The sequence below is a fragment of the Myotis lucifugus genome, unplaced genomic scaffold, assembly GCF_000147115.1.
Source record: "Myotis lucifugus unplaced genomic scaffold, Myoluc2.0 scaffold_10, whole genome shotgun sequence".
Lineage (NCBI taxonomy): Eukaryota > Metazoa > Chordata > Mammalia > Chiroptera > Vespertilionidae > Myotis > Myotis lucifugus.
Genome location: NW_005871058.1, coordinates 12,046,803 through 12,070,431, shown reverse-complemented (window position 1 = coordinate 12,070,431; position 23,629 = coordinate 12,046,803). Strand labels below are relative to the sequence as shown.

The 23,629-nt window shown below is 44.2% G+C and overlaps 1 protein-coding gene across 1 annotated transcript in view; it reads right to left on the bottom strand.

The window, feature by feature from the left end:
- Nucleotides 1-1,209: 1,209 nt before the first annotated feature.
- Nucleotides 1,210-23,629, bottom strand: part of FAM234B (family with sequence similarity 234 member B) — a 23,357-nt gene continuing 937 nt past the window's right edge. The window contains exons 2-13 of the mRNA XM_006084262.3: nucleotides 17,692-18,090; nucleotides 16,545-16,643; nucleotides 13,294-13,482; nucleotides 12,160-12,290; nucleotides 10,782-10,929; nucleotides 10,275-10,416; nucleotides 9,164-9,307; nucleotides 8,924-9,005; nucleotides 6,590-6,745; nucleotides 4,305-4,422; nucleotides 2,122-2,342; nucleotides 1,210-1,549 (exon numbers count right to left, since the gene is read on the bottom strand). Coding sequence (XP_006084324.1) covers nucleotides 1,544-1,549; nucleotides 2,122-2,342; nucleotides 4,305-4,422; nucleotides 6,590-6,745; nucleotides 8,924-9,005; nucleotides 9,164-9,307; nucleotides 10,275-10,416; nucleotides 10,782-10,929; nucleotides 12,160-12,290; nucleotides 13,294-13,482; nucleotides 16,545-16,643; nucleotides 17,692-18,090 — 1,835 coding nt within the window. The 3' untranslated portion in view covers nucleotides 1,210-1,543. The remainder of the gene's footprint in view (nucleotides 1,550-2,121; nucleotides 2,343-4,304; nucleotides 4,423-6,589; nucleotides 6,746-8,923; nucleotides 9,006-9,163; nucleotides 9,308-10,274; nucleotides 10,417-10,781; nucleotides 10,930-12,159; nucleotides 12,291-13,293; nucleotides 13,483-16,544; nucleotides 16,644-17,691; nucleotides 18,091-23,629) is intronic.

The window sequence follows — 23,629 nt, the reverse complement described above, 5'->3', positions numbered from 1 at the left end:
GTTTGTAATAAGCTTGACCTACTCGTGCCCCAACACATGCCTTCCAAAGTGTTGAAACCAAATTTGCTTTCACAGACTTAAGGCAGCAAGGTGCCCAGAAACCTATAGCAAGGCCAACCTCAGGCCAGGCTACATGCCTGAGGGGAGCTATTGCTACCAACCTTCTGTGATGTCATAATGCCTAACGGGGTAGTTACTATCCTATCCCATCAATGTAGGCTCCCTAATTTTCTGTAATCTCTCTCTATTCTGAATTCCTTTATTAACACAAGTTAAAAAATACGGCCTCAAGTAAAGAGAGAACCCGAGTGGCACTCAGAGATGACTTATCGAAACTATTCACGAGGGAAAGCAGTTCTCCTCCAGTTAACATGGGATCTCGGCTAAATAAACATGACCTAGAAGTTTAGGAGAGAACTTAGTAGAAGAAGGGAGAACCACTGGAGAAAATTCTAAAGAACTTAACCAATTATAAAAGTTACAGTATTTACATAGGAGTTTTTCTCAAAATACAATGCTTCAAAGATTCTACCAGAAAAGAGGTGTGCAGGGCAAAAGAGATGCATCCTGGGCTCAGGAGCAAGAGGAAAGGTCCAGAAACAGCTCTGCTCTCATGCAAGCAAAGCAAAAATATCCCTGAATAAAGGAGAGCAAAAGAGAAGCGGTAAGGAGGAAATGCTAAGGAAGCAGAGTAGAGATGAAGCAGAGAGGAGCGGATCTGCCTCAGTTGTTCCCGACTTCAGTTTTCCTCGATGTTGAGGACAGCATACATATAAGCACTTTCAACGTTACTGCAGTAAAAAAGACGAGGACCGGCAGAACAATTAAAACCACAGGGTAACGTGGACCTCATCATTGCTCCCCTTCTGATGGGAATATGGTGGTTCTATGGTCGGTCAATATATAGATGTGGGAAGGGTGAGGAGACAGGATACATAAGGCCTGGCTCCCACTATCAGTCTTTCTCACTCTGCTGAGGTTGGGAAAAAGCCAAGGAACAGGTGGGGAAAGTATGAGGAGAGGAATGATGAGTGGCCCTGATCATCAGAGGCAGGCCTCTGGAAGCCTCAAGATGACCAAACAAACCAGATGTATTTCAGGACAAGAAGATGTATTTCAGGACAAGAAACTGAGTCCCTGGAGCTTAGGACATAGCTGAAAACCACACACATATGGCATGATGCAAAACAAAATGCTCCAGTGAGGAACTTCCCTGGAATCTCCCAGCAAGAGTTTATAAGTTAGACATACAAAAACCAAAACAATTATTAGATTCACATTTCCAAATTATCCACACAGAGTGCCTAGAGGTGGGGGGTTAATGCACAGGTTGAAAAAGTAGGTGAAACACCCCGACCACATGGTTCGTGCCGTTACTGAAGAACTCCAACGTGCCTTCCAAAGTGCTCTGCCACCACCACGCAGAGGTGGCGAGAGGAGGTTGAAGAAGTCTTCCCTCTCTCCAAAGCACTGATGTTATACTGACAGGAGAGAAACAGCATCCGTTCTGCTCACTTCTTCTTAAACTAAAGGCTGCATCCGACTAGATCTAGGGGAAAGGTGCAAGTATCAGTGGCTGGAATTTTCTTCATGCTACAGAAATGGAGGAAACCTAAAGGTCAGAATACTCCTCTATTTTCCTGTCCTTCTGTGCAGCTCCAACAGCTCATAAGTGTCCCTCCATAAAGACCCAGAGACTTGCTCTTTTTTCCATAATAAGCTCTTCAATATTGAACTAGACCACAGATGAGGGTTTTAGCATTTGAGCAAGGTAATTCTATGTAACTGCCACAAACCCAGCATGTCAGCATCACTAGCCTCTACCCAGAAAACACCAGTAATATCCACCCCCCTTGGTCACTGGGACAATAAAAACTATGGCCCCACCAATGTCCCTTAAGGGAGGTGGTACCATCTCCCTCTGAAAAGAACTGAGCATCATTTCTCAGTGGTAATGAAGCACCCTTAGAGAATAACACTGGTCTGAAACAACTGGTTCTTGACACCCAGCTACTCAAGAGGCTCCCATTCTCTCTCTTTTCTAAAGAGCACTGTTGAAGCTGGTAGAATTTGTCCTAAACCCTCAATAGGAACCAAATATTTGTGTCAGAAGCTATTCACCTGCAAGGGAGAATCAACAAACTTGATCCTAGAGAGGAATCGTCGCAGCTCCCCACGGCCAATTTTGGGGGTGGTCTCCTTGAGCTGGACCATTTGGCCCTCCATCAGTGCCCACCGCAGACTAAGCTTGCTGACCACCAGGGGTGCTGGATGGCCTTTGGAGCTTGGCCCCGTTGTCCTGGTAACATAAAAGGCATCTTTCCAGAGGTCGTTAATTCCAACTGAGGAAGGACAAAAACAAGAGCAGTTAACAAGGACAGGAGACTTCCACTAACAGAAGAGTGGTTTGGTTCGGCAACCAGATTCAATCGTTCATTTACTCCTTCAGTAACTCATACAAGAAGTTTATTGAGCACCTAATAGATGCAAGGCACTGAGCTAAACGGTGGGGTGTAGTGGCGAAGGGCTGGATGCCAGCAAAGCAACACATTCTTCTCAGCTTTTGTACCATAGTTTCTCTCTCTCTCTCTCTCTTTTTTTTTGTCTCACAGGTATGTTTATTCATGCCAGCAAGGAAAGGACACTTCTAGATACGGAGTGTCCCTCGTCCCCATCTAACAGCCAAGGTGTATGCGAGCTGACGCTCCCCCGCTGCGCCATCTAACAGCCAAGGTGTATGCGAGCTGACGCTCCCCGGCTGAGAACTTGGCTCAGCTGCTAGTGATGACCTTGAGCATCCAGGGGACTTGAACCAGAGTTTTAGCTTTTTCATCCCCACTCCTGATCTTGTACACGATGAGGCCCATCAGCCCCATCCTCACCCAGATCTCCTGGTAAACCTGGGGGTAGTAGGGATTCATGGGGACCCACACATTTTTAATGAGGCTCTGAAACATCTCGCCACAGGACCAACAGCTCGGGCTGCTGTGACCCGCACAGCCAGCTACTCGGGAAGGTCACCGAACTGTACCATAGTTTCTCTTCAGCTGCTTCTAAGAAAGCCCCAAATCAGGAAACGAGAGGCTATACCAACTATGGTGCCAATTTGGTAGAAAAGTGAGCACAACAAGCTAGAAACTCTGAGAATTCCTAGATTGTCAGCACATGATCATATAAGCTATTACCTAGCCAGTGTTTATTTCGCCTCATCTTTAAAATATGTGTTGTAATAAAAATGGTCTTGATTCTTGATTACCATTATTAAATGTGCACTAACAGTATTTTATGCTAATATTAAAAAATCGCTCATTTAAATCAAATTGCAGGATTTTGTAAGCTGACAGCTCCCTACTTGGCCCCCTACCACACACAAAGCCCGTGGAGAGGTGTCTGCAAGTTCCCAATGTATCCCAGTAAGTTCAGAATGCATTAGCTTCGACCTTAAGGCAAATAAGTTTCTAAGGAGAAAGCAAGTCTTTGAAGAGCAAGAGAATATGGAAAGATGTAAGGAACGTGACCAGCCTGGTCTTCCCCGTCCTCCCCCAGCAGGAACAGATTCCCTGAGGCCAGCCTGGGGAAGGAACCTCTGGGGCGAGACCATCCAACACCTCCAGACTAGCAGGTAGCAGTGGCTGGGTTTTCAGGGCTCCGTTTCCGGAGTTAAAGGTCCCTAATATATGACCCCAATTTTGCTATATGATACTATTTAGATACATATATAAACACTTCCCAAATGTTAACAGTCGTGACGAGTGGTCTTTTTCCCTTTGCTTTTCCTCCTGGCTGCCATTTCTAGGCAATGGGCATGTTCCCTTTTACTAGTCAAAGGAGTTTCCACTGATCCTAAACCCATGCCCTGAGAAAACAGTCTACCTCCATCCTATCCTTCCAGTTAATTCTTTCTAAGTCCTGAGCTCCTCGAGGGTCAAGAAACTACTCTTATTTGTGCTCACAGCCCCTGGTGTAGTGCCTGGCATACAACGGGTGCTCAATAAACATCTGCTGAGTGAGTGGCTGCAGGAATCCCCACCACTGAGAGCCCTCTGGGAATGGCACCGCACTTCCCCCTCAGCTTGCGGCAGATGCAGAGGAGGTGGGTCCTCACCCTGTGAGCCTGGTGCGCTTCCCAAAGGGAACGCTCCAGCAATGGCCCTGGGCACCAGGGACACCAAGGAAAACCAGTGGCTCAGCACCCCCCGTCTGAAAGCACACATCCCTCCCTTGGGGACCCGGTCTTCTCACACACAGCAGCACATCCGCTCCCCTCTCTGTGTACACACACTCCCACCGTCACCGGGACTGACCCTCTGCAGCCGTTACTGTGCCCGTGGCATTGGCCAGATCCAGAAGAATTGAGGGGAACTCCGGGTGCAGGAGGTAAAGGTGGTGAAGGCTGGGTGGCTCAGTTCCTAGGATGACATCCTGACAATGAGGAGCAAAAAGGAAAAGGAAAAGTAATTCTGCATTCCCACACGTGACGGTCCTCAGAGGAGACAGTGAGGTTACTCATTTCTCTCAGATGCTAAGACCTGATCCCAAGGAGAAACTCCCAGACGTATGAGACATGTTCCAAAGAGCTCAAAATACTAACTAATCACTAACTTCTTCAAACCACTGTGGTTAGAAAATGCTTTCTCCCTTTTAAGAAAAGCAAAAGGAAGACAGGTAATGCACATGCCCCGGGACAGAAATCTGAGGTAGAGACCTCACAGTCTCCCACCTCCGGGAGCATTCCGGTGCTGGTTCATCCCCTGCAGCAGGTGGGGATGTGTGCAGACAGCGATTATCTATGTATGAAACAGTGTGCTAACGACATTTCCTCTCATTGGATAGTAAAGCCAATTGCAAGTGTCAGGATATGAGTCACAAAAATCTTATTTACAGAAATGAAGAGAAGGCTGACCAGACAGAGCAAGTCATTGATTATAAAACAAAAATTCCAAGGCCTGAGTGCCAGTCTCCAAGCTCCCTGCGGCAGGATAAATGCACACTGGAACTTCCTGTAGCAGAGTAACTGCTGTGCAGGGATGATCTCCGGCAGGATCACACGGTGCAGTCACGCAGTGGCTACAGCACAGAAATGCCGTGGCTGCTCTACTGAGCTCCCCGGGAGCACCACCCCTTTCCTGGGATCCTCTTGGGTCTCCCCTCGAGGAGGAAGTGAAACCCTGAAAAATGACTATCCCCCCTGCTTCTATACTGTCAGCACATGAAGGAGTCCACTGAGGAGAAGCGTGGGCGGGAGGCCAGCAGCCACCGCACTCCCACCACACGCTCACAGAGCGGAAGAGGGCTTTTCCACACACCCTTAGGTCCCAGGCATGATGGGGCAGATCTCTGGCTTAGCTACCAGGACAAGAGAACAGCCAAACTCCTTCCTCACCACCTACAGCATAGGCCCAAATTCCTTGGCATGAAAACCAAGATCTTACACCATTTAATCCAAATCTGCCGTTTCCAGCCTCCTCCTACAATGACTTACCTGCCCACCCCATGCTTCGAGAATGTCTGGTGACTACCTAAACACATGCTGCACTTTGCTTTATCTAACATCTGCCCATCTTACCCCCGTTCCCTCAGACTAACTCCCCTACCCAGCTCCTTTCCTCCTGTTAGAACACTGTGTGCTCTTAGGAACCCGGCTTGAATGCCACCTCTTCCATGAAAAACTCTCTAATCTTCCCAGACAAAATGAATCTCCTTTTCACTTCCATCTGAAATTCTCTCTGTTTTCTATTTCCACATTTGTAACATGCGCCTTTATTCTTTTCAGATGCTTACATCTGAGTCATCTGGTCCAATCCCCTCATTTTATTACATGAGAAAACCCCAAAAGTTAAAATGTTAGGTAAGCTGCCCATGGTCACATGTTAGGGAATAGCAGAGTTAAGACTATAATCTAGATATTAAGTCAATCTGATCCTCGATAAGAGGGAATATATTAGCACCATCATTCACGGATAAAGAGCTCGAAGCTCAGAGAAGTTAACTGACTTGTCTGACAGCACACAGTTGGTGAGCTCAGGGCTCTTCCTCCTTCGGTCTCTGCGTGCCCCCATCACTGGGGACCATCTCTCTTCTCTAGAGGTTCAGCACTGTTTCCAGTGTGTCCTGAGGTCCCTACAGAGAACGTGGTACCTGGCACAGACTAGGTACTGGTCAACATGTGTTGAATGAAATCAAGGTGGGTCTCCCTAAAAACTCAGCGGCACCTCTTATTCTGCCTGACTCAGCAACAAAATACCACAATACAGCACGCAAGACGTTCTAAAATCCGCCTTCTATGTGTCAGATCTTCTCTCCCACAGTCTCCCCAAGTGAACTCTCACTTCAGCTGAGCTGGGCCCCTCTGTTGTAGCAGCAGCCAAGGGGCTGTGGTTGGCTGCCCCATGGCGTGGCTGGAAGGCAAAGGCGGGAAGCAGAGCTCAGGAGGAAGCAGGCTCCTGCTCTGCCCACTCGAAGGCTGCTTTGTTCTACCCACAACCACCTGGAGGTGTGGCTGGTCTAACGAAACCTTCAGACCCAGCCAGCCCCACAGAGCGGCCACCACCCGACAAAGTGACAGAGGGACCCTCCCCGGCTCACTCACAGAATTGGAAGGTGCAGCTGGCAGCCCTTCAGCCCAAAAGAGGAAGACGGACTTCTGGTCTGAAGTAACTGCTGAGGTGGTCGGTGTTCTTTTCAAGTGACATGGAGCAGTGTAATTCCAAATAACAGAGCCGGAGTCCCCATCCACCACCATCATCTGTGAGAGAGAAGACAGTGAGGAGAGCCCGTCCTCAGAAGGGCAGCAGGCCCGGGGAACGAACACACACACACACACACACACACACACACACTCAAATAACATTTATTAACAGGCTGAAACAGACGCCAACAGCATCGCTCCATCCTGCTCCTTCCCTCCTGCAGCGGCAGCAACGCTTCAGAACAATGATGTAGTGAACGCGTGTCCTGTGCGCTGTGCTGAGAGCTTTGTGGCATGTGTAGCTCAGCCCCAGGGTAGTCTCACATTTAAAAGAGCACAGTCCAAACAGGCGAAAAATAAATTAAGAGAAAACGCACTCCTTAGCTGCATCTCTCACAGGATAATTTTAGAAACTGAATCCATAATCCCTGGCAGCATTTCTAGCTCCCTTCCCCACAAACACCCCGCACCCAACAGTTCCAGAGCCTGTCACCTGCCAAAACTCCCCCGTCTACCTCTAGCCCAGTGTCTTTCGCCCTGCTCCTCAGTGTCTCTGTTCCTCAGTGTGGGGGAAAGACTACATACACCTCTTTCAACCATCACTTCCCTATTCTTCCAGTCTCTAGGGTCCTGCCCTTCTCCGCCCATGCTCAGACTCAGCCTCACATAGGTCCTGGGAAGACAAACTCCTCTGAGTGAGCAGACAGGAAAATGGGCTCACAGTTCAAGATTTCCTTTGATAGTCTTGGGAAGCAAAGAAGTCTAGAGACACAGCACTGAACAATTTTATCCAGTCACACGTACTATTTCATTTAGCTGCCACGATGACCCTATGAAGTAGTAGGCAGTGTTGTTACCCATTTTACAGATGCAGTAACTGCAGCTAGGCAAAAATTATGTAAATGGCCCAAGGTCACCAATAAACAGTGGAGCCAGGATTAAAACCCAGGTCTTAACCAACCTACTCTATATACCCTCTCCCTCAATCCTGCCAGGAATGCCAATGAACATTCCAATCTCTACCGGAAGTTCCTTTGAAAGACAATCAGACATTTCTTCCGGAAGGCTCTCCCTGAAGTGACACTTGATCATCGGATCTGTCCTCTGCTCGTGACCGAAAAACCCTACTGTGTCCACACCTCACCCAAATTTTTCAGCTTTGCTTTCAACACTCTCCATCAGCTGACTGTATCTCAACCTCTCTGGCGAGAACTCTCAGCCCATCCTTATCCGTCCATCCAGCAAACCTCTTCTCTGCCCCCATGGTTCTGCACATCCAACCCCCCACCACCATGAAGCATCTCTTGACTCCTTCACTCATCTGCTCTCCATGTCCCCGTGGCAGTGGAGCCTCCATTACAGCACAACGTGGCAGAGCTGTGTGCGAACAGCACCCCACTGACTATGAGTTACAGACAGTGGCCTGGCCTTCATTCACGCTGTGTTCTCCAGCACATCATCTGCGTATCCAGCACAGAATTGGGCACCCTTTAGAGGTGATGATTGAGTGTGTGTTGAATTCACTCTCAGGGAACTGTGAGCAATATATAGATCCATATTTTACAGTGAAGATAAACCAAAAAGCTAGGTCAATTATCAAAAGGAAAACGTGAAAACTCTTGTTCTGCTTCTAATGTTCAAGAAATGAAAACTGCCTATCCAATCGTTATATCCTCACGTTACGCAAACTCACGTAAAATGAGAAAGAACTATCCCGTGTCCTCGGGACATGCCATGCCTTTCTGTTGCTGGGCCTCTGGTCTTGGTGTTCCTGGTCTGGCATGCTTCCCCATCCACCCCTCTCACAGGATACACTTCAACTTTCAAGTCCCTGCTCATCCTTCCCTCTTCTATAAAGTCCTCCATAACAACCCAGCCCCCACAGACATCCTGCCTTCTCTGAAATCTTAGGTGTACACTGGATGCACGGAAGTATTACATTTATTTACACCTGCCTTCCCCCACGTGAGACGGCTCCTACTGCCTCGCTGTAAGTGAGGAATCCACGAAAAGGTCTCCTGTGCAGGAGGAAGGTTAGCCAGAAAAGCTTCCGATGCTACAGACTTTAGCACCGAGTTGTGAGTTTTCACTTTATCTATTCAACTAGATTTTGAGTTCTTTGAAGGAAGGAACGTATTTTAGGTTCTCTTTATTTCTCCCAGTGCCTAGCGCAGAGCTGCACACAACGTATATACTTTATATGTGTTCTGACTGATTTGAGTCCCAAGGATTTACCTTTTTCATCCCGACTCCATCCTGTAACTGCAGGAGGAAGTCTAACGTCTGATCGTCAGTGAAATACCCAGGAGTGGGCTGGCTACAAATGAGAACAAGGTATGAGAGCGACGGTGAGTAAGAAAACGAGGAAAACAAGGACCTCCTTCCCTCCCTTCTCCTATATCAGCCCCAGATATCAAACAATTGTTCTGGGAAGTGGTTCAAAGCAGCAAACGTGAGAAGGAGCGCACTGCCAACCTGTGTAGGCCCTGGAGACTCAGGGTCCAGTGTGGTGTGAGGTTCTGCCCCCGAAGCAGGACGAGGGCCTGTCCGGTTGTGATCAGGAGGTTGCTGCAGTTGGAATCCGGTGCCTTTACCATCTGGAGCAGCTCAACACCGTCGCTGAATCACCAAGACCCCGACAGTCAGTCTCTGGATTAGATGAGGCTCCTGACCCACTTTTTCTGACCTTTTCTCTTGGTACACAGGTTTGTATAACTTCTATATTCATCTCCCACCACTAGGTGAAGTCTGCCGTTCAGTGAACTCTCATTTTCCTACCTTTAGAAACCAAGAATCCCTAGAAAATCCATGCAAGTTCATAAGGAACTCACAGAGGTGCCACACACCACTCACATTGGACACTCTGGGAAAGAAAACAGAGCCAAAGAGAGCGGCAGGGAAGGGAGGTGCAGATCTGGGCAGGAGTCCTGAAATTGCCACTAAGCGTGGACAGCGACTTCCAGTAAATACACACAGCATTACATTATTTCTTTCTCTGCACAAGTGGGACCATTTAATTTAACATCTGTCAAATTCACTGGAACAATAGGACACTGCCTCAAAAAATTATTGAAAACTCCCAGTATCAAAGAATGAAGACAATTATTACTAAATGGGTAAAATCCACTGCATATGACAAACAAACTACATGCTTTTAGTTAAGAAGGAAACAAAAATAAAATATTTCATGCATGCTATTCCTGCTTCTGCCAAAATGATTCTTCAACTAAGAGAAAAATACAGGAAAAGGAGGGTAGATATTTCAGCAGTTTGACAGTTATTTTATTTAAATAAACCTATCCCCCTAATTTAAAGTTCCCCAGCCTCACCCCGACTCAGAACCTAAACCAATATCCTTCTTTCCAACCTACGTGCAAAGGGGTCACACATCATAGTCACTAACACACAGAGAGCAACACAGTATGTTATCGAGAAAATTTCTCACTCACTGAGACCGGAACAGAAGGTAATAGCTTAAGACTATCACTGCTTCCCCCCAAACCTCTGCCCACATATTCACCAGCCCAACCAAACTCAGAGACTCCATGGCACGTGAGAGCTTGAAAGCTCAATGACAAGGTCCTACCTGTAAATGTCAATGAGTTCTGACAGGTTGATGGATCTTCGCTTCTCCCATTCTGGCTCTTCTATCTGCAGAGAAGGTGGTGAGCTGTCTCGATTTTGGGCCTGAACAAAAATGTCCCGCAGGGCGACAGCTTGGATATTTCCTAGCACCACAGGAAGAGCCAACACTGAGAAGCTGAATTTAATAGGCCTCCCCCAGGATGAGGATCTGAGAGAGACTTAGAGCCTGATGAGATGGGTCTACCATAGCCCGCCCAGACTGGTCCAACAAGGAGTGAACCGGGAATGATTATATAGATGCTGGACAAAGAGTCTTCTCTTTGGAGACAGCAGCAAAGGGGGAGCAGAGTGAATGACCTACAACAGGCGGGGCAGTGAGCACTCCCTGCTATAGGAGGTGATGAAAGGGCTGGTGTCAGCAATTCCCCAGCTTTCACCAGTCTCACAAAAGAGGCCTAATCACCTACATCCATGGGGAACAGTAGCAAAAACCAGCCTTGCTTCTTACCAAAGCCAAAGAGGATGTAGACAGCCCCATTGGCGGTGATGTAGACCTGAGGACCAATCAGATTCCCCTCTCCCACGATGTTGTACTTCACAGGTCGGCCCACTGGACTCCCTGTCCGGCCAGACACCAGCAGAAAGCACACATCTGGCTGAAGAATTGAAAGAAGGGGGTCCAGTCAACAGAAGCCCTACTGTTTCCCCATCATAGTTTCTCCACATAATCATCGCTTCATTGTTAGCTAAGGATTCAGAAACACTTTCCAAAGTTGGGAAACACCTAGCCCAACTGCTTTACTTTATTCCCGGGAAGTAAGAAAGAGAGGCAAATGTTAGACACCCGCAGAGGGCATCTTGACGGTAGCTCAGGCAATTTCTCTGAAGCGCAGTTTTGGCTGATGAACAGTCTCTTGAGGCCAGAATTCTAGCTCAGAGCTAAACACAGGACAGCTGACCCCTGGTCTCTGCTCTCATACCCAGAAATCCCCAGTAATATTTGGTCCCAGCAAGAATCAATGCAGACACTGATCCCCCATCATAACATCACATACCTGGCCTGGCCACTCTCAACCTTACTCTCAAACAAAGATGGGCAAACTTTCTGTGAAAGGCCAGATGGTAAATACTTTAGGTTTTGCAAGCCAAATGGTTTCTGTAGTAACTACTCTACCACTACAGTGTGAAAGTGGCCATAGGTAATAAATACATGTGTGCCAATAAAACTTTATTTACAAAAAAAAACAGCAATGGGCCACATCTGGCCTGCAGGCAATAGTTTGCTGACCCCTACTCTAGAGGATTTTCTTTTGGTGAGAGTCACTGGTTGGGAAATATGAGGACTGTATCAATATCCTGACCTCAGTAAAGCTTTTGACAAAGTTTATCATCCTGAGTTCTTATGCATAAGATAAAGACAAGTGATTTTCAGTGTACCAGAGGAGGAGTCAGTGACAATGCAGAGGGAGGTTTTAGTGGAATGTCACAGCACTCTGCTTTTGTCCCAATCCTATTCGTCATTCCTATCAAGGTCATGGGTTTGATTGGACACAACACGAACCAAATCTGATTTGGCCATAGACTGTAAAAATAAAAACATCACCATAGTAAGTCTATAGCAAGGCCACAAAGCTACAAAGTGATAATTATTCAGAATTCACACACAGATCTCTCTGGCTGCAAAGCTCCACCTGTCATAGTTAGTGGAACCATAATGAGACCGCCAGGGAAATGGGTTCATAATGGTAATTTATCCATTTGATCTCACAAAAGCTAAGCCCTTGTAATAAGAGGTTTCAAGCAGCATTTATAACAACAATACTAGGAATTAACTAAAGTTAAAGTGCTCCCTGCAGGAAACACAAGGACCATTTTATACAGCATACCTGTGAGTCCCCAACAGCCAGAACCACAAGATCTCGAACGCCATCTTCGTCCACATCTGGCAGCACCACCCCTGGGGCAGCCAGGGTACCGTTGGATAGGTAGTTTGGGTTTAGAGTCCAAATGGCTTTCCCTAGGGAAGGACAAATAGGCTGATCACAGTGATGGCTTTCTGCCTCCTGAAAAGGTGGCCACACCACCACCAGGCCAGAAAAGAGAAACTCAGTGGCCAAACAGCAGATAGTAACTCCTACTTCCTTTTTACCTTACTAGGAGGAATGGAGCAGGGAGTGTGAGATGAAATCCCCAAGTACCTAGCTAACAAACCCATGTAATAACTTCACACCTGGATTTTTTAGATAAATGGAAGTACTAATGTCTCCCCGGGAGAGAGGAGCCCACTTGTCTGGGACAGAGGAATTGATCTGAGATTATTACAACTATTAAGGAACCACCAGGGCAGCCAACCAGAAAACTAACTCTCTCTCCTACCATGTGTTCACCTGAGTAGAGAAATCAAGCGTAGATTTTCAACATGACCTCAGCTCTAGAGTTAACTTGCACGCAATCCTTTTCCATTCAGAACTACCCAGGACCAAACTCCAACTTCTAAAATTGGGAAGGATGATATTTATTCAGTCCAAGGTGTTAACAAGCATACCGGCAGTATACTTACGACTCTGTAAAGAGCCTTCATTACATATACTTCTTTTTCATACCTTTTGTCATGTATGTCTACATGCAATAGGAAGATAAAAAGCCAAACAACATGCCTCAACAAACCTTACTTTCTCCACTGACATATTTTTAAGTAGTTGATGCCCAAGTTCACACACGGACCCCATAGCTATCAAATATGAAGAGGCAATGCTCAGCTGTCTTTTGTGCAAAGAACAGAGTAAGGAGACTATCTAGCAACCAAAGGCCTCAAGGTAGTTTCTGTTCAGGTTAAACTGTGGATCTAGCACTCAACCTATTCCAACCCTTTCTGTTATCTCCCTAAAATAACCGCCTTCCAAAGCAGTAAATCAGATTTCCCACCATATGAGAGTGGAAAGGTCCTCCCCCACCAGACTGTTCTAATCCGAGACCATGGCTCACTGGAGCAGAAACTTTTTGTGGCAAATGATCTTCACCTGATGTCGCATTGAATGCGCTGAACATCTTGTGCATCCCTGTCACAAGGCAGATGGTCCCGGCCACGCTTCCTGGCATCAGATTCAAACATGTAATATCTCGAGCCTCCTCAGGGAGAGGACTAGACCAGAGTGTGCTGCCGTTCATCCCCGAAAGGCACACAAGAACAGCAGGTGGCCTTGAGACACCTAAAAGCACACAAAAGAGAGAAGAAATGAAAGGAGGCAGAGGAAAGAAGTAGAGATGAGCAGGAGGCCAGAAAACCAAAAGTAAGTGGTGGTAAGGCAGCAACCCACACCTATGTACTTGGCTCCCTCCCATATTTCTGGTAACAAGGTCTGAAAACAGAGCTTGTCCCGTCCTGTCTGCTCAACACATCTCGTCCAGGACAAGAGCCCTGGACCTCCTCCAGGCTGCCTTATGCAACTCCACGCTTGCACCTCCCCCAACACCTTTGCTCCCATGCCTGTCACCTGAGCCCAACAAAATACTGACATCCTTAAGGATAAAGGCTATTGCATTAATTTCTGTACCTCCAGTACCTTACAAAATACTGGTACATGGCAACCAATTGTTGTCTGAATAAAGACAGGAACAAAAAAAAATTGAGAATATGAAAAAGTTGAGAACAACAACAACAATAAAAAAACCAAACTGGGAGGGAAAAGTATGCTCAGAAAAATGAGGCTACTAGACTAGACTATCTGCAGAGCAGGGAGCAAAATACCGGAATTCTAATTATCACTAGCAAATGCTCTCTGGGGGCAAAAATATTTATAAACCTTAAGATTACACTTAACAACAATCAGTAGGTAGGTCTTCCTGGCCTAGAGTTCATTGAAGTTAGCTGATTTGGCCCGATTTGGCCCCAATCAGTAAAGAATACTACCTGGGAAAATTTAATACCTAGGTCCAAGGATAGCTGGTAAAGGACTGGAGTAGCTAAATAATCCTTTATGTCAATCAAAAGCAGAATAGTAACTTTCTCTGGTGCCAGTTTTACAATCACTTTCAGTACTAACCTATCTCACACACTTTCCACCTCCAGCAATAACTGATACAGCAACAACTAACACAGCTTCGTGGCCCCTATTCCTCAGTGCTGCTAATTAAAATCACAAGCTGAAAACAAGGGTCAAACTGTAGCTCACAGTTTCAGCCGTGGTTGCCAGAAGCAGTGGCACACATGACAAGTCGTGGTGATAAATGTTAACAGCCTGACTTCTCATGGATGCTCTGACATACTGCCCTTCCCCCTAAGGGGCCCAATGACTCTACATCAATTCTCTGACATCTTTTTCTGGATGATGATGGGTTATCCCTTCCCCATTAGTCCATGACTCCCTCAGGCAAAGACCACACTCACTTTGTTTAGATCAATATAACCAGCACAGCTCTGCTTAAGGTACACAGCAGACATTCAATACGTAGTCACTGAATGAATGGATGGACAACAGAACAAACAAAAACGCAATCCTTCTTATGTTCAGGGGCACAGAGCTTTGAACCCACTGTCTGGGGTTAAGGGCAGCAGTTTGACATAAGGGTCAAAAAACATGAACTCCACAGCCAGACTCCCAGGATTTGGATCCCAGCTCTGCCATTTACCGGCTGGGGGACACTGGGCAAGTTCCTTAGCTTCACTATGCCTCAGTTTCCTCATCTGCAAACAGGAAATAATTATACTGTCTACCTCATGGGACTGAGATGAGGGATAAATTCATCCATCATATATGTTATAGACTTCATATGGTGCACAGCACATACGTTAGTGATGTTATTAATTTTACAATCTATGGCCAAATCAGGCTAGTTTGTATTGTATCCAACTTAAACCTATGACCTTGTCACTATGAATCCTGATATGTAGCAAACCATACAAATAACAAATGACGAAAAAGAAATCTCTATATCTAAGCGTGGGTGGGGGAAAAGTTTTACTTCAAAGGCTAGCTAATGAGTCATAGGCAGGAAAAAATATAACTCAGGTTCAATCACATAGTCAGCTTTTTGCCTGGAGGTTCTCTCTGTAACAGATCTATCCCCAAATGGCTTCTACTTAATGAACAAGCCCCAAAAAGGTATTTCTTATAAGAGGAGCACATAGCCTAGAATTTTCTAGAATAGACTTGGATGTTTATTCCAGGGCCTGGATGATTCAAGAGTAGTTACTAATGCATCCTCAACCTCAAACTTGAGTTCCTCTATCAGCTCACAGACTATAGTTCTAAACCCCTTTAACAGAGGCCGCGAGACAAGCCAAAGCTCCCGTGGACCTATGCTGAAAACCCAACACTTTTTTTCTTTCTTCTGCAGTTGATCTGTGTAACAGCTGGGGTCCCAGGAAACAGACACTCAATTAGGGTAGGTTGTGAAAGGTTTACTAAAGAGACAAGATGTGGTCAGGGTATAAGAAAACCACCAGGAATAGTAAAGCCCTCAGAACTGTTACTGCTCCCAGGCCCAGAGGGACAGTGGAGAAAGTGATTACTGGAACCCAGAAAAAGCAAGTCCTGTAAGAGGACCACCTTGACAGGAGCTGCAACCTGTGATCAAGGATGTAGCCAGGCTGAGGTAATCCGTCAGGGAAGGAGCCAGAGGAATTCTCTCTCTTTTCTCTCTCTCTCTCTCCCTCTCCCTCTCTATCTCACTCATTCCAATTTCTTCCCTGTGTTCCCCATTGGCCAAACCCAACTGGAAGTCCACAGGCAAGGGAGACACTGACATATTCCATGCATAATCCTCCCCAAGCAGAAAGCAGAATGGAGAACAGAGACAAAGGGAGTAAACAGGAGTAAAAGGAAAACTCCTAGGCAAGATGTAAGTGTGATATATTAGTATGTGAACAAAAGCTTTCTGCCGGGGATGGGAAGGTAGGAGAGTCAACATTTACTGTAACCTAAGAGGCAATGGAAAATGGATTGGGAGAAAACTCAAGAAACCTCAGTACTAATGCTGAGCACTGCAGGCACGTGGGCAAGTCGCTTCCTCTCTGGCCTCAGCTTCCTCCCTGGACTGGTGACCACGAAGAGTTCCTTCCAGCTGCAGAGCTCTATGGTTCCTTGACTGAGTGGTATTTAGAAGCAGGAACTTCCTGCTGGGGGTTATCTTGTGTGACAGCTCGTGGTGCCTTCCTATTCAGGGCGGGCCCTTTTCTACACGGCCCCTTGGGAGAAGCTTTCTCTTCGCTCACATGGGTCCAATCACTGAGCTTCTCCTGGAGCAGCCTCTAAAATTAACAGTCTCTTACCGACGGCACTGCCATTCCTTGAAGTTACAAAGGAGAGAAGCACATCCCGCAGGCCATCTCCATTCACATCGGCTAACTGCAATGGAGACAGGTCCCCACCTGATAAACACATTAAAAAAAAAAAAATCCTTAGCAACTTACCACAAACCAGTTAAAAAAAGAAAGGGATACATAGTGCCAGCACTTCATAAAAACCAGGCAGACTTTCAGTTCCTAGATAAGAGAGAGAAGACACAATTCTGCCTGTTCTCTCACTGAACACAGCCAAAATCCCTGGGCATTATCCGTAAAGCAAATACGAGAAGACTCTGGAAGGTCTAGCCAGGCCTTGAGCCTTACTTTTCTCTTTAAATTGTCCTTCCTGCAGCTTTGCTCAATAGGAACAGTGCTGGCTGCATAGCAGGAACCCAGCAAGCCAATGCTCTGTCCTATCTACATCTAATTAAGACCAAGGCCAACACCTCTTTCACCCTGTCCACTCCACTCTGGCAACCACCAGGTCCTTCTCTGTGTCTATGACTCTGTTTCAATTTTGTTTGTTCATTTGTTTTGTGCTTTAGAGTCCACATATAAGTAAAATCACATGGTATTTGTCTTTCCCTGACTGACTTATTTCACTGAGCATAATACCCTGTAGGCCCATGCTGCTGCAAATGGTAAGATTTGTTCTTTTTTTATGGCCAAGTAATATTCTGTTGTATTAAGAAGTACAAATTGGTAGTCACAAAATAGTCATGGGGATGGAAAGTACAGCATAGGGAATATAGTCAATCATATTGTAATAACTATGTATGGTGCCAGGTGGGTACTAGAAATATTGGGGAGAACACTTTGTAAAGTATATGACTGCCTAACCACTATGCTCTACACCTAAACCAATACAAAATAATATTAAAAGTAAATTGTAATTGAAAAATACAAAGTTTAAAAAATACAACGCCAACAGAAACACAACAAAGCAGTGATCTTCCCAAGTTTTTTGAGCTGTATCAATCCATATTTTTGTTTTGCTTCAAATCTTAACCTCCTAAAGGCAGCTCTGCACACAGGGGGAGAAATGCTATATGACACACATTAAAGACTTGGAGGAAATTTTCAATGTAATCAGACGCTTTACAGAATTAGGGATAAAAATCCTGCAACTCACCTCCCTGGGGGCCCAAGTGGCGGCTCCAAGTGCTGTGCAGATCTCTGGGGGGACAGGGGATCAGGAACGCACATACGAGCACCAGGACCATCGAGATCACCAAGGTCAGCAGAAACACAGATGTGCGCACATAGGACACGATGGAAGAGGTTGTCTTCTGCTCCAGGCCTCCGAGGGGCTCCGAGGGGTACCCCTCTGTGGGGCCCTCCGAAACATGTGGCTTTGCAGCCCCTGCCACCTCGGCATCTGAGTCAGGCTCTGGGGCTTCTCCCAGTGCACTCTTCCCATTCTTGACCCCTCCGTTCTTCTGCTGCAAGTCCAGCACAAGATCGTCTTCACTCTCATCACTGTCGGCCTGTGTGAGGGGATCATACTCCCCTAGGTCGGGGCTCTTCTTCCCTGAAAAGACAGAAAGAGAGGGCTTCACAGGGAACAAGGAAGGAGAAACCCTCACCAAGTGCATGGCAACTGCAAACACACAGAACTAAGCAAACTGACACAAATCTAGATTTACAACCTTGGACCTTCATGGCTCTGCAAAACAGACATCAGCATGGAGGAAAGGATGGGGGAGGGGAGAAATCACAGGGTTCTAGAACAGTGGTTCTCAACCTTCTGGCCCTTTAAATACAGTTCCTCATGTTGTGACCCAATCATAAAATTATTTTCGTTTCTACTTCATAACTGTAATGGTGCTACTGTTATGAATCGTAATGTAAATATCTGATATGCAGGATGGTCTTAGGCGACCCCTGTGAAAGGGTCCTTCGACTGCCAAAGGGGTCGCGACCCACAGGTTGAAAACTGCTGTTCTAGAATCACTGCTTTCAGGAGTTTAAGAAACTGGAAAAGAAATGGAGAAAGGAAATTTCACATACCTTTTTAGGTTTTTGTTGTTGTTATTGTTGTTGTTTTAAACTCTCTTGATTTGTTTCAATCTCACTAATGAAAAAAGCCATGGCTCTTATATCATCAACCTTCCATAGGCCTAATATGATTATTTTCTTTGATGTTCTTAGATATGTGATGTTCTGATCTTTCCTGGGACTTCCCTACACTTTTAGAATAATGATTCTCTATACCTTGCTTCTCACAGTCCATTATTTGTGGCTTCCTAATTGTTTCTATGAAACAATTTAGAAAGTTGAACACTAAATGCCACCTGGAGATGTTTCACTGGAAATTCACTCCTAAGAACCTCACTGGGATCCCAATGCCTTTCAGTACATGTTTCAGTAAATAGTGTTTATCTCTAAAAATGCTATTCTGAGCACATATTCCAGGAGGGAGCAGGAACACAGAGGTAGAGGACTTGTCTTGAAACTGGTTTACATAACAAGCACCTGTTTTTACTTAAACCTTATGTCTATTTGGAGGTGGTAAAGAGGCAGAAATTACAGGAGGGCTTAAGCACACCTCCTTGCAAGCCACCCCTTGCTGCCCTCACTGCCAATGACTGGATGATTTTATGCCTTTATTTCTTGTTATAACCAAGTAAAAAAAAGAAAAAGTTTCTGTTTTGGAAATTACCTGGTAAGCTGTTACTAATGTAAATGCTGCTTTAAATCTTTTGTTAAGAAGAAATATAAAAAATCTAATTAAAAAGGGAAAAAGAAGAATCCTCGATCCTAATCTCTGTCTCTGGTCACTGTGATCTTGATGTCACTTCATACATTACGTCTCAGTTTGCTCAAGATGTGAAATGAAGCAATAAAACACTATATGGAGACCCATATGGGAAGTAAAGTCTTTAGTGTAAAGTTTAGTGTTTGGTATATAGAGTGTCAATAAATGTTTGATTAAAAAATGAACATTCAAAAAAAAATGAACATTCTACAGAATAATTTTATAACATTAAATATTTTGAAAGAAAAAAACAAACACACACACAGAGAAAATACTGAGTAATCTAGCATTCTGTTAACTACAAATTTCTATATATTTTCACCTTCAAAGCTATCCATTTTGTCTGATAAATATATTTGATTTTAAAGGCATAAATTATTTTTAAAAAACAATTTTAGGAGTTTCATTCAGAATAGTACTTCAGGATATGCCATAGAGTCACTACAGGTTCAAGCTAATCTCATCTAGTTTATATATCTACTAGAGGCCCGATGCATGAAATTCGTGCAAGGGTTTCAGCCCTCGCAGCCCTGGCTTCGTCCGGAAGGTTGTCCAGGCGGTCATCTGGACAGTCGTTCTGCTGTTTGGTCTAATTAGCAAATTAGCTCTTTATTATATAGGATTCTATGAGCCAAGTTATTTTAGTAATTAGGGCCTTTCATGCCCTAACCATCTCAGGTAACTTGATAATAATTTACAAACAGAACCACAGGTTGTTGTAATAATATTAACCCTAATATTTTTAAGTGCTTCTTTTAACTAAATGAATATACCTAACAGGATCTTTAAAATGTGCTATATACAAAAAATGGGTATTACTCAGCCTTAAAAAGTAAGGGAATTCTGACACAATGGATCTTCAGTACATTATGTTAAGTAAAATAATCCAGTCACAAAAAGACAAATATTATATGATTCCATGTAATGTAGTCAAAGTCACAGAAACAGAAAGTGGAATTGTGGTTTCTATCTTCACAAGAAGCAGGCTGTCAGCACATGTAGGGAGTGTGCAGTAGGCAGCCAATCAATGTTTTGCTTTCATGTAGATGTTTCTCTCCCCCTCTCCCCTCCTCTCTCTCTCTAAAAAAATCAATGACAATATTTTTTAAGAAAACTAGAAAGAAAGGTATGACTATAGAAAACAAAGGTGATCCAATATATGCATAACTGAAGAAGAGAACAGAAAAGAAAATGGAAACAAAAACAGTACTTTAAAAATATACAAAAAAAGTTCCTGCAATAAAGCAAAACCTAAAACTGCAGAATAAAGGATAAAATGAGTCCCAAGAAAAACTGATACAGTCCTGCCGGCGTGGCTCAGTGGTTGAACTTCAACCTATGAACCAGGAGGTCATGGTTCGATATCCAGTCAGGGCATGCCTGGGTTGCAGGCTCCATCCCCAGTGTGGGGGGACATGCATAAGATAGCCAATCAATGATTCTCTCATCATTGATGTTTCTATCTCTCTCCCCCTCTTCCTTCCTCTCTGAAATCAATACAAATCTATTTTAAAAAAAGAAAACTCTTACAGAATAATCAACATTGAAACATATCCTAGTAAAGGCATTGAACTTCAAGGACAAAGAAAGAATCATATGAGCAACCAGGCCAAAGGAAAAAGAATCAAGTCACTAATAATGGGAACAAATATCAAGCTGACTTCTCCACAATAACATACATTCCTAAAAGGTCATGCCACAATATGTAAAAAGTTCTGAGAGAAAAAACATGGGTGTGCAATGCAAGAACTTTCATCCAGACATGACGTTTCTGAATTATAAAGGCAAGCATGCAAGAACTCAAGCTATCTTACTCTTGTGTCTTTCTCTTAAAGATCATAGAAAATAGGACCCATTCTTGTCCAAACTCTTAAGATAAATATTTACTTTTACAGTATTAACAGTACATATTTTTCCAGGTAGTTCAAAGACAAACCTCAGCTTAATTATTATGGACTGCAAGCTTTGGTTTAAGAACTCCTAAGTAAATATTTTTTCTATGTTTCACAGAAAGACAGCATGGGTGTATAAACATCAACTCTTCGGGTTGAGAAGATAACATCAAAACCATGCTTCTAAGCTCAGGGTACTTTAGCACTCTCTTCTCTGATGATTTCAGTTATCACCCATATGTTTCAAACCACTAGAAGGTTTTCAAAGAATAAGGAAGACACTGATTTTCCATAGCTATCACTTTTCCCGTACGAAGGCTGAGGATGCTGGTTACATAACCATTCCCAAAATGGTATGGAGGAAAACATAAATAGCAAAGAGATGCAACTATACCATCCACAAAGGTTCCAGGAAAATATACTATGATATATACTATTCTTGAGTCTATACTTTACATAGACTCTACTGCAATGAAAGGTAAATAATTCATATCATGGATTAGTTGATCCAGGGTACATAATCATTCTAAGTTACACATAATAAAACCAATCACTACAGTAACATTATGCTCTGATGTTCCCTTTAGTGTTTGACCTTCAAACTTTAAAATGAACTAAGAAAATATATACTTAAGAGGTAACTGTCCCACAGGCTGCTTTATGAATGTCACATTGTCCTTCTGTTATTGATTAACCTCATTCTATGCATGTGAGCCAAACATCTTTCTATCTTGAGCTTAGTGGAAGGTTTTGAGGCTGTGAAACATGGCTGCTTTTTCTTCATGAGGATGAGGATATCTGTCATTACCTCACGATTACATCAGGCCTTCCTTCAAGTATCACATTCATAAAAGTTCATGGTGCTTATGATGATAATAACAGCTAACCCTTATTGAATAACCAAATGTGTCGAAGGTTAACAAACCTCTCAAGTATATCCATCTCTTATACTTTGCCAAATAACCCCATGAGGTCAATATGTAGTGAGTGTGTGGAATACAGTGAGTGTTTCATAAAAATATTATTATTACACATGAAGAAACTGAAGCTTGAAGAGATTAAGTAACTAATCTGGTAAAGACCGGATTTAAATCCAAGCCTGTCTCATGCTCTTAGTCTCCATTCTATTCGGCTTCCTTACATGTAAAAATAGGAAGGACACCATTGTGGTGATCATTTCACAATATATACAAATCCTGAATCATTACGTTATACACCTAAAAATAATGTTATACGCCACTTCTGCCCCTTTAAAAAAAAATAGTAAGTTAACAAAGGTAACATGACAGTAACCCCTAGGCCAAATAACTACAGTGCATCCAAAAAGAGCTAACAGAAAGCAACTTTTACCTAATATAAAAGCAAAAAAAAAAATGTATTTGGGGTGGAAGGGAGAAACAGCAAGAGGGAGCCAAGCTAAAGTAAAAACAAAACAAAAAAAACACCCATATCACATAAAAGAATATATGGCTATTGTATCTGGGCCTAAAAAAGTATCAAAATACTTGACTGCTCAGGGCAAGCTGCTGTGCAAACATAGGCCCAAGTACCAGACTGTGTTTTCTCTACCCTATCAGATGACCAATTTACTGAAACTGAATACTCCATGGAGTAGAAATGCCACAGCCTCAGGATGTGAGAATGCAGAAGAGCTCAAGAGTTTTGAATGCAAGATTTTCTTGCATTCCTATCCTCAGAGAATAACTATTACCTATGCTGGAAACTAAAAGAAAAAAAGAAATAAAGCTAAATATGTCTGACCATCTCATTACCTCCCTCAGGAGAATATCATATTACACTAAGGATACATAAGGCTACTCTCTTCAAAGTTAATTAATCCTGCAGGTATAGAGACATGCCCCGCTTCAATGTTACATACACATTCCAAAATAGATATTATCAATGCTCCTTCCAATGTTCTAATGAGCCCATGTGAAAAGAAATGTCTTAGATCATGAAGTCTGGAGACAGAAATGCAAATTCATATCAAATCCATACCCAACGCAGTCATCCAAGGCTCAGTGTAGCAGGCTGCAAGCTCCTTGACCCTGCAACCCGCCCCCCCCCCATGCTGGATATCCACCAGATACACAACTAGCACTTCTCAGGATCCAAAAAATCCTTCCTCGGCGCCGCGTGTAGCGGAGATGAATGGTCCCCGCCAGTGAGGTAAATTTGAAAACTATGGGGTATGTCTCTCATTACAACGCATAGTAGTTCATAAGAAAAAAAATAAGAAACAAGAAAAGAATAGTTTTTAGAGCCAAAAAAAAGTTAATATGTGAGACGGGGGGATCTCGTGATCCCAAATCGCTCTCAGCGGGAGGACAGGGGGCAGGGAGAAGCCATAGAGTGTGCTGTTTCAGCGCTCATACATACGCCATCAAATGCGCCCCTCCCCCACGTGCATTTGAAGAGGA